This window comes from Fulmarus glacialis, unplaced genomic scaffold (genome assembly GCF_000690835.1).
Source record: "Fulmarus glacialis isolate BGI_N327 unplaced genomic scaffold, ASM69083v1 scaffold11046, whole genome shotgun sequence".
Taxonomy (NCBI): Eukaryota; Metazoa; Chordata; class Aves; order Procellariiformes; family Procellariidae; genus Fulmarus; species Fulmarus glacialis.
The window spans coordinates 23,071-36,211 of NW_009217494.1; the positions used below are offsets into that span (position 1 = coordinate 23,071).

Sequence of the window (13,141 nt, forward strand, 5' to 3'; positions counted from 1 at the left end):
AAACCAAAACGGAAAAGACCAGAGCAGAACACTGTACTAGGGCTTGAAATGACTGAAAACAGCTAAAACCAACCAGTCCTCCCCTCAGCAAATACCAATCACAGGAGAGCGTTGAGAGGGCTGCAAGTATCCTTAGCTGTTCGGACCTGCTCATCTAGCAACCTTTACTAAAAAGAGGAAGTCTTTCTTCAAAAGCGAATGGAGCCCGTCAGTTCTGCAGGAGTTCCTTTTATGTACTTGCTCTGTCATTCCCTTTATGGCATTTCATCTCATCAGCGAGGCTGGGGTACCTGCCAGATGGCGCGGGGTGGCCTTCCCAGCAGAACTTCCTCTTGTTTACAGGCAAATTGGTAAGTGTCCCAACGCCAGATCTTCACAACGCCGTCTCACCCATGCAGACTTTGTAGGGTGATTTCAATTTCCTGCATCTAAAATGGACAACATCATGTGATTTTAATCAGACAAATCTAAAACCACCGTAGTCTGAACAGAACCTAAATCTAATCACCTAACTCATTTAGGCAGCCCCAATGAAACCCATGTTTCAGACAATTGCACCATTTGACCCAACCAGCAGATCGCAAAGCCGAGGTATAAAGTGTCAGCTCCTTTAAGATCACACCACAGATCAGTAACAGGCAAGAACACGCTCCCAGCGCCCTCAAAACTCTACACACTGTTTCCTCCTGCCCACTGTAATTCAGATGAATGTTACATATCTCCCATACCTCTTTCTTACGTAGCAGTAGATGATAGCAAGTATCCCACTTGTCAGTATTCCTACACCAATTCCCACAGCAATGTAGCGTTCGTAAGAATTATGTGCATATGAGTTTAGCGTTAAGTGTTCACACCTTTCTCCATTATAACCCGCAAGGCACCTACAAAATAAATATACACCACGCAAAATTATTCAGAACTTCTTATGCTTTGTATTTCAGAAACACGTGTTAGTTTCATCAGTTTTAAACAATTTAGAACAAGTCTAAACGAGGATGGGCTGATTCTGGTGCTCAGTCAGAACCTCTTCACTCCACCAAGACTACCAGTTGCCCCAGTCTATCTAGTTTAAAGCTAGCTCAAGTAGTGCAGTCACAGCAGCAAACACAGTCTAAACATACCCTCAACGTGGAGGGTGTGGACGAAGAGCACTGTGCTCTGCTGATCCTTAGCTGCTATAATGTCTCCAAAGGCCAAAGCTGCCCAGTATGGACCCTGGAAAATATTAAGGACACCATAGTCCTGATTAGTGTGTAAGCAGTTGCGGAATAAGGGAGTTGCAGCTGACATCTTGGAAGATCCTTCATTGTGCCCACTGTGAAAATCTACTCATTTCTCTACTACTTAGTCTAGCACCAGTTGTGATTTGAGATGACATCACAGCAGTGACCTACAAAGCTGTGAATTTTCCCTCTCTCTTCCTTAGTATTACACTAGCACAGCACTACCGCCTCGTTAAGAGTCCTGAGCCACCATAGCACTCAAGCCTGTGCCAAACTTTAAGCCTGCAAATACTTGACTGGCGCTTGAAAGCTGCGCTCTGCTGAAAATTAGTCACATTACATTAGTAACATGTAGCAGACAAAAAAAGAATGCTACTGAAATATTGTTATTTCCTAAGAAGGATACTTTTAAGCAGTATTCTTTACTTGCATATGGGTTTCCTCAATTCGCTGTGGAAAGCACAGAGCCCATTGATACAATAGCTGTGGTGTTCTTCAAGGCAGGTCTGCATAAGCTTCAAGAGCTTTGGCTGCTCTGTGTAGTCTACTGTGAAAGGGGAAAAAGTCATGTTATATTTAGGAAAAAAAAATCATTTGAATATATTTTCACAACTCAAGTTGAACAGGCATTGCCTGCAGAAGACACAATACACAGATTTACAGTGATACGTCTCGTGAGCAGATTCAAACACCGCTAAGCAGAACAAGCTTCTAAGACATTCCAGCATAGCTTTACAGAAAGAACAAACTGTAAATAAATTACTTGCTCTTTAGAAGCATGTATAAAAATTATTATAAAACATTAAAAATGATTCACCCGAGGTAACATCAGCACTATCCAGCCTGCAATCCATCAGAAAAACCATTCCAGGAATATCAGGGGTTTAGGACAAACTGAGAGCACTGAATTATTCTCAGTTTGCTTCCCAGCCTGAATTCAAATTATTAATTAATACCTGTTTTCTCTTCCCCATCACAACGCAAACTACTGCATTTCTAACACTCCTGCCTGCCAGCTCTACAGCTATGAGTAATGAGTGGAGGGATTGCTCCCTCCATCCATTCTCCACGGTCTAATGTTAGCAGAGTGTCCAATTATGCTTGTAAGCACCCAAGACTGCCCGGATGGTATTCCTGTGCAAAAGCATGGTCCACGACTACTATGCTTCTGAACTTGTGCAAATAGAAGAGCCCGGGAGCAAGGCACCCCGCTGTGTAAAAGGAGTGCAGAGGCCGGCATGAATCTGTAACACGAGAGCAGGGGTGCAGCAAGTGAAGAGAAAGCTCAAAAGCTTCATCATCACAGCAAGTATCTGATTGAACTGGTCTCTCTACCCATTCGCAGGAATCACTGGTGGGGTGGGGTGTCCACGCAATGTTTTACTATTTCAGGGGACTATTCTAGTGATGGCTGAAGGTGATTTCCTAACCGCGTGTATGTCAACACCAGCTTTCAGTTATGACCACAAGAAAAATATCACCATGCAGGAAGGTGACAAGGTTTGCTCAGAGTGACTAAACAATGGTACAGCAAGCAGAAACCTTCCTTTCTGACTAAGTGCTGAATCAAAGTCTGGAGATATTACACTGATGGAACCACTGTCATAGACTTAAGCCTCTAGCCGTCCTGCGGCAACTTGAAATCCCACGATACATTTTTCAGGAGTAACACCACCAACCCCCTAAATTCCCGATCAAATTCCAGTGTGAGTCATTTAACGGCAGGAATCCCCCCCGTGCGCTCAACTAAGCGATTTTTTCCTTCGTCCTTTATGCAGCTTCATCACAGAGATGACAAGCGATGGTAAACAGCTGCTCTACTCTACGCCCGCGTGTTAGAGCAATTCCCAATTTCAGATGTGAATCACGTGTTTGGACACCTAAGAGGCATGATGCTATCACTGTTACTCAGTTCAAACAACACTATTTTGAAAGTATCGAGACACTTAAGAGAGAACAAGTAACAATTCAAGTCTGCTTGAAAAAGAACGTGTTGCTTTACTACACTTTCTCAGGAAAAGCTAGAGAGGTGGAAAAAACATGTCTTGCTTCAAAAAGAACTTCTTGGGGCTGAGAAAAGGGCATCTTTCCCATTCTTGTAAGGAAAAATCACAAGTTTCTCTTCATACTGTGGAGATTTAGGCACACTTCAGGCAGACCTAAAGCTAGAAACACAACGCTAGAAACTATAAACCAAATCCACAGTTTCGGCCTAGCAATGAAGTGAGAATACATACACATCGAAGGATATGCTGAGACTGAGGCCCTATCTCCATCGCACACTACGATACCGCAGGGGAGTACCTGAAGCTGCTCACAGACCAGATTTGCGTGCAGCATCACCTAGCAGCGAGTTGTATGCTACCACAGCTAGGCTGTCCCCATATACTGAAACCAGAATGGTATCTCTGCTATAGAAAGCCCTGGTAGGGCAGACACACCCATAGCCTTGAACCACACACTCTGCAAGGGAAGAAGTTGGCGCTGGCTACACGCGAGCTCTAGTATCAAGCTCTGGCTCTTTTCTGGCTGGCTCCGGGAATGCTGCCGACAAGCTCCAGGGACAGGCTTGTTGGCTGAGGGCACAGTCAGCACAGGACCAGGCCTTGGAGGGACAGATTTAAGGAAGAGAAGAACAACTTAAGAAAGGACAGATTTCAGGAAGAAAAGACAGATTTTATGACAAGAGATGGATGATACTATTTTCTGCACAGGAGGACTGTATGATGCTCCCTGCTGGGGAAAGCACAATGGAAAACAAAGCACGTGGTAAATACAGCTGCAGGGCTCAGCGTGCCAGGGAGATCCACGATGCAGGAGACCTGCAAAAGCCCATTTTCACTTAGGCCTAACGTACCTGCAGACCAGCTACCGAAGCTCTGCAGGGAAGACTTTCAGAAAACAGGCAACAGCACGTTCACACTTCCCCTGTGCCTCTCCTCAAACACTTAAGCACCAACTGTTTTGAATCACCATTTCAGCACAAAGGGGGCTGAACAGTGCACTACAAACTGCTAAACACAACCACTCAACGGGACCCTTTAATGCGCATTTCCTGCCGCCCAAAGTACCACTCTTCTACCGGGCCCTGAGAAGACGTCTACTGCACAGGTTTAATATTTCACTTGTATCTCTGCCATACCAGCGGGGAGAGGGAAACGAGGAAGGTACAAATTTATACGCCAGAGGCGTGAAGTCCCCAGCCACCTCTACTCAGACTTCCACCAGATGGATTCACGCAGCCAGAACATCCCTCCTCATTTACCCCACCGCTGCCGAGAGGTGGCAGCCTTCCATCTGCCAACGTCTGGAAGAAACCTCGCTTCGCACAGGTACGCGAAACCTCTTCCCCTGAGTGCCGTGAAAGTTAGTACTGTCATTAGAAACAAAGGTCAGCCTAGAGCAGAAGCCTGCCTAGAAAGCGTTTGAGACAAAAATCTTGCTGCACAGGTGACAGACGAACAATACATTCCTCCCTCGCTGTCAGGAGCAAGAGCTTTGTCCACTGTGGGTTGAAAGATCAGATCTTAAATGTACACACAAAAATTCTAAGTGCTCATTACTTTGACCTTGCAAAAGTACAAATTACCTCTGAAAGAATGATGAGTCTCGAAAACAAAAAGAACGATTTTTCTAACCCATCCCAGAGCATTATGCTAATTCATATCATATTATCCACCTCGATACTAAATAACCTGTTGAATTAAACACATCCATGTGCCCTTTCATGTCACGTGAGGAGAGAAAAGCATGCTGTGTAAGCACTTGACAGTTGCCTGCAACTGAGTCATTCAAACAGATACACTTGGCAAGATCTGACATGAAATCAAAACTACAGGTACTTGGAAGCCTGGGCATGCCAAAACTGACAGACGGGCAACAAAAAGAGTCAGCCACTAAGACCACGACAGCTCAGCCTTCAAGTATGGCGCGTCGGGGAGGAACGGGAGAGTCAGAAAGGGGAGGGAAGGAAGGGGTCAGCCGCAGGTTCAGGGCCTCTCTTACAGGCTGCACAGTAGCAGCAGCTCACGGCAATGAAGGGATCTCATTTTTTCCCCAGTAAAACCAAGCCCTTCCCTACTCCTAGCCATCCATTTTGCTCAAAGGCTCCTCTTCAGCCCAAACAGCGTCAGAAGTTCTTAATCCCTGCCGTGTCAGCCCCCAGCCAGGCATCCTCTCCATTACCCTCTTCCCCCCAGCTGATCACCGAGCCTAACGTTTCCTCGCCCCAGCACTGGTGACAAGTAAAGCCTATGTAACATAAAATAAGGAAGCAGGCCTTGATCTTGTCAATAGGAGGCAAATGGATCGAGCAGAAATGAACGGTTTTCCACAAAGTGCACCTCAGTCCCCAGAGAACTTGCAATCCCACAAGAAACTGCCAGTTCCTCCAGTGATACTTAACCAAGAATTCATTTTCTTAGGATCCAATATTACTGAACCTTGGTTATAAACCTTATTATAAACTTAACTTGCACAGGAATAGGAGCTACAAGAAAACTTCAGAGAGATACAGCCAGTTTCTTTGGTGACTCCTTAAGCATTTCTTTTCAATCTTTTTTCCGGAAATGCTGTTTTCTGACTTCTCAGTGGCTTTGTAAAAGGTCCACCGAAACACGCTTTTAACTACCTGTGTAAACGTGTGCTTGTATGTTTGTGAAATTGCTTCCACCTTTGAGGGGAACACACTCTCAAGTAAAAGTGCTGGTATCTAGTCGACTTGCACAGTAGCCGCAGCTAGCATAAAGGTACACGGGACAATTACAGACATGGCTGTGTCCCTGTAAATAAGCCTCGTATTTGTTAAAACACGACCCATAACTCCTGCTTTCTACAAATAATACAAATAGGGTACTTAATGTGTCACAACATATTTCTACTTCATTCTACTCCTGTTTGTTGAATGCAACTCTGGAAGAATCGTGCTACAGACAAATCCACTAAACCAGACCACAGTGCTACGCTGATAGATCAAACTACTGCAGTCAAAAATCAACATCTTCTTGACTTGACATACATATATTTTACATACATATATATATGAAACCCACTTATATAGTATACGTATGGATGAATGTATACATATCTATAACACTGTACCACTACGACAAGTTAGACAAAACAAAAAAACCAACACCAAACAAAAAAAAAAGCCTAATTTGACTTAGGAGAAAAATAAAAAGCTTATGAATCTACTAAAAAAAGCTTTAAAGACATCCTGTGATGACTTACTATTAACAGAAGATGATTTGTATGCATGTTTATGTTCTTTTTAAAGTACAAAGGCATTAATAAGTATCACAGTTAAAATCCTTTCCTCCTTTACTGACCTGCCAAAACCTCAGTTCCAGATCGCACAGTTCTCCAAAAGTAATGACATCACTAGCACCTGAAGTAACATCAAGAATGCAGCTTGCAGGATAAACACAGCGCTCTGGTCTCAGATGTTGGCAGGTAAATAGCTTGAGTTCACATTTCAGTCAGAAAAGAAAAAGAAAGAAAAGAGAGAGCTAGCACTCTGAAGAGGGCCGTGGAAACTGCGATAGCCGAAAGCGAAACTGCAACTAAGAAAGAAACTACTGAGTAACAGTAATGAGAGGCATCACTCGAAGTTATGCTCGCTGTATTTTCACTTGCGTGCATAAAGATTCGCACTGAAGACAGCTAGAAACTAAGCACTAGTTAAAAGTAACAGAAACGGCCATCAGAAACGCAGATCACCTATTCCAATTAGCCTTAAAATATCTTCTTCAAATTATAACTGACTTTGGATACATGATCCTTTAGCAGGTCAATGCTGAGCCTACCCCAGCTGAGTACCAGCTGCTACTCCAGAGAGGTTTTTAAGGTTCCATGAAGAAAGCAGCTCATCTCACAAATAACACACACACAAAATGCAACAGCGTCCAAGTGACAGGAGCATTATAGCAGCTATCATCATAACAGATTTTGTTGGGTTTTTTTGGTTTGGGTTTGTTTTGGTTCGTTTTAGTGACAGATTAATAGAGACAAACAGAACAAAAAAGAAATACCTTCAGCGTTGTTTTTTGTCCAATTATTCCATAAGTCTGTGCTGAGGGATGAAACAGTAATAGCTGACTCTTCACTCAGCGCCCCCATTGCTGTGTAATGCAAATAGATGCTTACTGTAACAGAAAAACTCAGTATATCTATTCAAGGTTCATTTCATCCAGAAAACATGTACCCACTTAATACAATTCTGATATGATGCAACAATATAATAACAATTCATTTAAAACATTCTTGTCTCAAACTTCCGTTTGCCACAGCATAATTACAATTGTGGGGAAACAAACTATTGTTTGCAAATTTCCAAAATACGTATCTATTCTGTTCTCCATTCTATTATCTTACGCAATTTACGACACAGATACCTGTAACATACTACAAGGTTACACCTATTTACCAGTCTAAGTAGCTTCTTTTCAAAGAGTCTAAATTATACCCTATCAGTTAAAATTTCATACAGGTTTAAAACTGCTAAAGTAATTCTGCTTCGCAATGTCTTTGCATGCTTCCCACCCCTACCGCTTATTTCAGAAAGAGCAAACTATTGTTCAACAAAGTCTTGTATCTTACGACACTGAAAAGCCTCCTCCAAACCTACCTTTCAGCAAAATATAGATTAGCATTCCAAATGCCATGGCAAGCAGCTGCTTTAACACCTTCTCAACTCTTCTTTCCAGATGGCTCGCTTGCTCTGCTTATCTGTGCTCCCGTGTTTTCTCTTGCACTTATATGCCATGAAGCGTCATCTGCTGTTCTCACCAATCAAAAAAAGGTGCATCTGGCAACAACCTCAACCCCCGGGGCAACCACACATTTATTTAGGAAACTGCTATTATCTAGCAATGGGATCAGGTTTTCTTTTGAAACCCTGGTTTCCCATTACCTGTGGGCATAATTGTGCATGCAAAGATACAGTTTTAAAGAGAGACCTGGTATCTGCCAGAGCAGATCAACGAAATATAGCAAAACAGAGATGAGCAAAATGAAAAATTATGTACTGTGAAAAATGCGATCTTTCTTTCCCCTAGCAATGTAGGTCTTGTGTTACCTCCAGGACAGTCAGCATTCGGGACGCTACTCCGAAGTTCAGGGTCCAGGGACCTGACCCTGCTTTGCTTGTGTTCCTTCCTCGGTCCTCCCTGTACTTCAGTTCCCTGCCATCCAGAAGAGGAACTGCGAGAACAGCTAGTGCAGAGATTAGGAAGTGATCAGACACAAAGATAATGGACGATGTTCTCCATCGGCGACTGCCAGCACGAGGCCTTTGATCACAGGCTCTGGAGAGCCCAAGGGGCATGCTAATTACTTTTCATTCAGCCTTTCTGTATGCACAACACTCTGAACAAGGCAGGCCACCAGCCCTGCACCAGGCCAGGGACTGCTGGCTGGAGCTACGCGCGGCTGTGCGGGGCAGAAGTCGAAAGCTGGCAAAGCACGGGCGCCGAGAAAACACAGACTGAAGGAGCAGGTAAGCCGTTGCCTCCTCTATTAGGCGATCCCTTCATTACTCCTGCCGCTGCACTGCCATAAAAGCCCATCTCTACCTTCTCAAGGAAGTGGGTATGCACGATGAGAACAATCATACTTTTCACATAAAGTGTTTGTAGGTCTCTCAGACATACCCGTCATATACATTTCTTATACTAAACCACTCTCCGTAGCCCCAAACGCTGTCCAACTTCCTTGGTCACAGGCAGCTTGGAACAAGTAGGACTGGTCTCTCTGAAGGGTACTTACGTAGCCAAACATACTAGAGCAGATCATCATAAAGGCCCAATTCAATAATGTACACACACATCAACAACCCGACTCTCACCGAAGGAGAGCTAGACGCTTCACCCCAGCAACAACTTTCGCTTTCTCAACTGTGAGCTCCAAGCAACAAAAACATTTCACAATTTTTGTATTTTAAAACCAAAAATCTTCTGATAAATGGTCTAATAACTCCGGTCAGCTCAAATTCTCCCTCTACGCTGCACTCTCCTCAGCAATCTGCAGGATTAAATCTAACCACTTCACATGTTAAGGGAAAAACACAAGCTAATTATGCATATTTTAATTATGCGTTCTCCTGCTCATGGACTGCATTCCAGGAGGCTTTTCCCTTCCTTCGCTATCCTGAATTGCTGGATGCCTGCACACTGATCGAGCGCAGCTTGCGCACTCCCCGGATCGACAGGAGTGTTTATGCCTACCTGGATAACCTCTGCTATCAGTGCAGAGCAGAGCTAAGTCTCATGAGCCTTGCTTTCAACACACATATACACAATGGGAGCTTAATCCGGCTTGAATCCGAGAGGTGGCTTTGTCATTAGGCAATACAGCTGGGTGCGGTAGGCCTGTGAGAAGGCTTCAGCGGATAAGGCTGTGCCTCTGTCCGCCACAGGGCGTTCATGCTTGGACCGGACTTGACCAGGTCTGGCACACGAGCATGCTTTTTGGGTTGGCTAATAGGCCCTTCCCTCTGGATGCTCCTTCTGGATGTTCTCCCAGTGGAGAACACTCTCAGAGATGTGTCTGGCAGCTCTGAAAATAGCATGCCGTTGAGCGAAACCTCGGTCTCACTAGCTTTCGTGTAATGCTAACCCATCCACCACAGGTGAAAAAAAGAAAAAGCTTAAGATGCACAATAAACTGTTTGTAGGACATGAAAGAGGCAGACTCACTCAAGTGACGTAAGCAACATGCCATAAATTGTTTTTCTGCCAAAAAAATGCAGAGAAGATTATAGTTAAACTAAAGAAAACAAACATGAATCTAGAACAGCAACGTAAACAGATGAAAAAAAGCAATGACTGAACATGCACAAGACCTCCATTCGCTCCACTCTTAACACACTGATAAAAAAAGGAAAAACACAACCACCCCCAAAACTGTATTAACATTTTTCACCAAGTTTAACATAACAGTGAACAAGTTTTATTCCATCTTAGCCAATGATGAGTTGGTCAGTCTAAGTATTATTTCTGTAGGCACCTTGATCCTCCTAACATTTATACTACCGCTTAAATTTAAACAAATAAGCAAGTGTCTGCACTATTGGTACTATATATTTAGTAATGAATCTGTCAACCTCTTCTGTAAACGCTGCATTAAACAAAGCTCTCATAAAGTCCATCACAAGAACAATCAGCATGGAAGTGATGCGCCATCTTGTTTCCTTTATTATAGTAAGCGCATTTTTTTGTTTAACGGCAATAGTATTTAGCCACATTTTTTTTCTTCCCCTTTCAAGTTACCTATAGTCTACTGGCGAACACCTACGGCTCTTGATGGAAATAAATCAAAGTTACCCCAACTGAGATAAAAACATGAAGATAAAAGTCCAAACTGGCTCCCACTGACTCCAATGGGAATTGGGGTAGGCTCTTCGTGTCAATAGTGCACACGCTCAGTTCAACTGGCATCTTAGCAGTAACCCCACTCCAACTTTCACATTGCATGAGACTATTCTAGATCCATCTTGGAACTAAAATTTTTGGCAATACAAACATACCGATCTTATTATCCCACATAGTCCTCTCTAAGCAGTAAAACATTGCAGCCGAGGATTCACAGCGCTGAGCCTTACATCATGGACTGAAAAAAAACCCAACCCTTCATGCAGTTTCAGAAAGTAAGAGCATAATTAAATGGCTTAAAATTCCAACACAAATATTTCATCAGGGATAAACTTTTGCTTTTCTCTTCCTCTTTTCCCCCAGCCCCATTATGCATAATGTACATACATGGTAGTTCTAACTACATTTTACCTAATAAAAGTCCAATCTAGCCAAGTCATCTATTCAGGTTTTTTTTGTGGGATGAGGGTATTATGCACCAAAACATTTTGCCAAACAAATCCAGACATGGAAAGAAATGAATTCTGGCCTCAGTTCTAGCTACTTATTCATGGATACCTCTTGCATATGTTTAAGGTCAGAATTTCACCAGCGTTAAAGTTGACTTGACTATTTTAAAACATGTTCTGAACATCTGCATTCATGTCAACATTACCGCTGAAACAAAAATTTCAGTCTTTCATAGAATGGTTTGGGTTGGAAAGCCCCTTAAAGATCATCTAGTTCCAAGCCCCCTGCCATGGGCAGGGACACCTTCCACTAGACCGGGTTGCTCAAAGCCCCATCCAACCTGGCCTTGAGCACTTCCAGGGTGGGGCATCCACAACTTCTCCGGGCAACCTGTTCCTGAGCCTCACCGCCCTCATAGTGAAGAATTTCTTCCTCGTACCCAATCTTAATCTGCCCTCTTTCAGTTTAAAGCCACTACATGCCCTTGTAAAAAGTCCCTCTCCAGCTTTCTTGTAAGCCCCCTTCAGGTACTGGAAGGCTGCTATAAGGTCTCCCCGAAGCCTTCTCTTCTCCAGACTGAACAACCCCAACTCTCTCAGCCTGTCTTCACAGGAAAGGCGTTCCATCCCTCTGATTATCTTTGTGGCCCTCCTCTGGACTCACTCCGACACGTCCATGTAGTTCTTATGCTGGGGGCCCCAGAGCTGAACGCAGTTCTCCAGGTGCGATCTCACGAGAGCCGAGTAGAGGGGGAGAATCGCCTCCCTCGACCTGCTGGTCAAGGGGAGGTTTTCACAGTAAAAGGACTTTCACCCCTTTCAGATTCAAGATACCTGCTGCTATCTCTAACTGGTTTAAAAAAATATTTGAAGACTTCAAACAACACCCAGAGTGCTTCATGACTTCAGAACCCAAACCATATTTTTAAAAGTTATCTAGCATGTTGAAACTTAGTTTTCACACTGTTTGATCAAAACTGAGGGTCTCAAGTGCTTAAAAGATCTTGGTAATTGCACCCCATCCCCAGACATATAGCTATATTCATGCTTCAATCTTCATTTTTACACACAATTGACCACCATCAATGTATCTGCATAGGCTGCATTCTACAATGCATTTTTGCTCACAATAAGTCAGTAGGAGGTAACACAAAGTATTTTAACATTTTGTAAACCATCAGGTTTAGCATACTTTACATGAAAAAATAAATACAATGTAGAAATAAATATCTTCGTAGTAAAAAATAACTGTTTTGTGTATCAATAAATAGAACAACTTGGATTCTTCTTCCAAGGTAGCTCGCTTGCTCTAGTAAATGAGCTTTTTAGCAACTGTGAGTGTGTTCTTCAGAAGCATTGCAACAGTCATAGGTCCTACCCCTCCCGGCACTGGAGTGATAAAGCCAGCCTTCTTCTTCACTTCTAAGAGAAAAGAGAAAAAGGTATTGACTAAGAATATTTCCAAAAGCTTTTTCTTCCTTCAGTTGCCCACATACACCTAACTGGCAGTGAGCATTAAAGGACTGCGAGTTGGCAAGTACTAGAGAATATGGGACAAGTTAAGGCAGAAGTCTTATTACAGCCAGGGTAGTGACAGAATACAGTCAGGACCGGGGCCGCAAGGTAGTTTTCTTCATCTGAATATTATTACCCAGGGGCTAGTTCTGGGCCATGGTTTCACAACCTGTTCGAGCTATCTACTTGCAGCAGGCTGCCCTTTCCTCATGAGAGCACCACACACTCACACAGCCTGTGGTCAGGCAGATGGAAAATTAATCCTGCCAAATTTTTTTCGGTAAGGGCCAGTTTTTGACTGTTTGACCTGGCTGACCAGGTGGCCCAGAAACATCTGGGTGACATGAGGGCAGGACAACCCTAGGAGGGCAGCACGGACTTGCATCACGCCCGTCTGCCAACTGTGATACTGCACCTTCAATATCCAGGAGAGCTACGGAGCTGGGGATCTCATTCTACAGGTAAAGAGATGACCCCCCAAACCGTGTGCGTTCCTGAGGAGCGGCGTGCAGAGCAGGAGTCTGCTTTAATTATCGACAGCAGAGCACCAGCAGCAGTTAAGTCACCCATTCAGCCTCTTTCC

At 43.7% G+C, this 13,141-nt stretch overlaps 2 protein-coding genes across 2 annotated transcripts in view; both read right to left on the reverse strand.

Moving 5' to 3' along the window:
• Positions 1 to 373: 373 nt before the first annotated feature.
• On the reverse strand, positions 374 to 7,888 carry EPGN (epithelial mitogen). Its single transcript, XM_009579694.1, has 5 exons — positions 7,852 to 7,888; positions 7,256 to 7,345; positions 1,650 to 1,770; positions 729 to 881; positions 374 to 428 (listed from the first exon to the last, which is right to left on the reverse strand). The coding sequence occupies exons 1-5, from the start codon at positions 7,886 to 7,888 to the stop codon at positions 374 to 376; spliced, it is 456 nt and encodes a 151-aa protein (XP_009577989.1).
• A 4,464-nt stretch (positions 7,889 to 12,352) lies between these two features.
• Positions 12,353 to 13,141, reverse strand: part of MTHFD2L (methylenetetrahydrofolate dehydrogenase (NADP+ dependent) 2-like) — a 30,156-nt gene continuing 29,367 nt past the window's right edge. The window contains exon 8 of the mRNA XM_009579695.1: positions 12,353 to 12,465. Within this exon, the coding sequence (XP_009577990.1) occupies positions 12,353 to 12,465 (113 nt within the window). The remainder of the gene's footprint in view (positions 12,466 to 13,141) is intronic.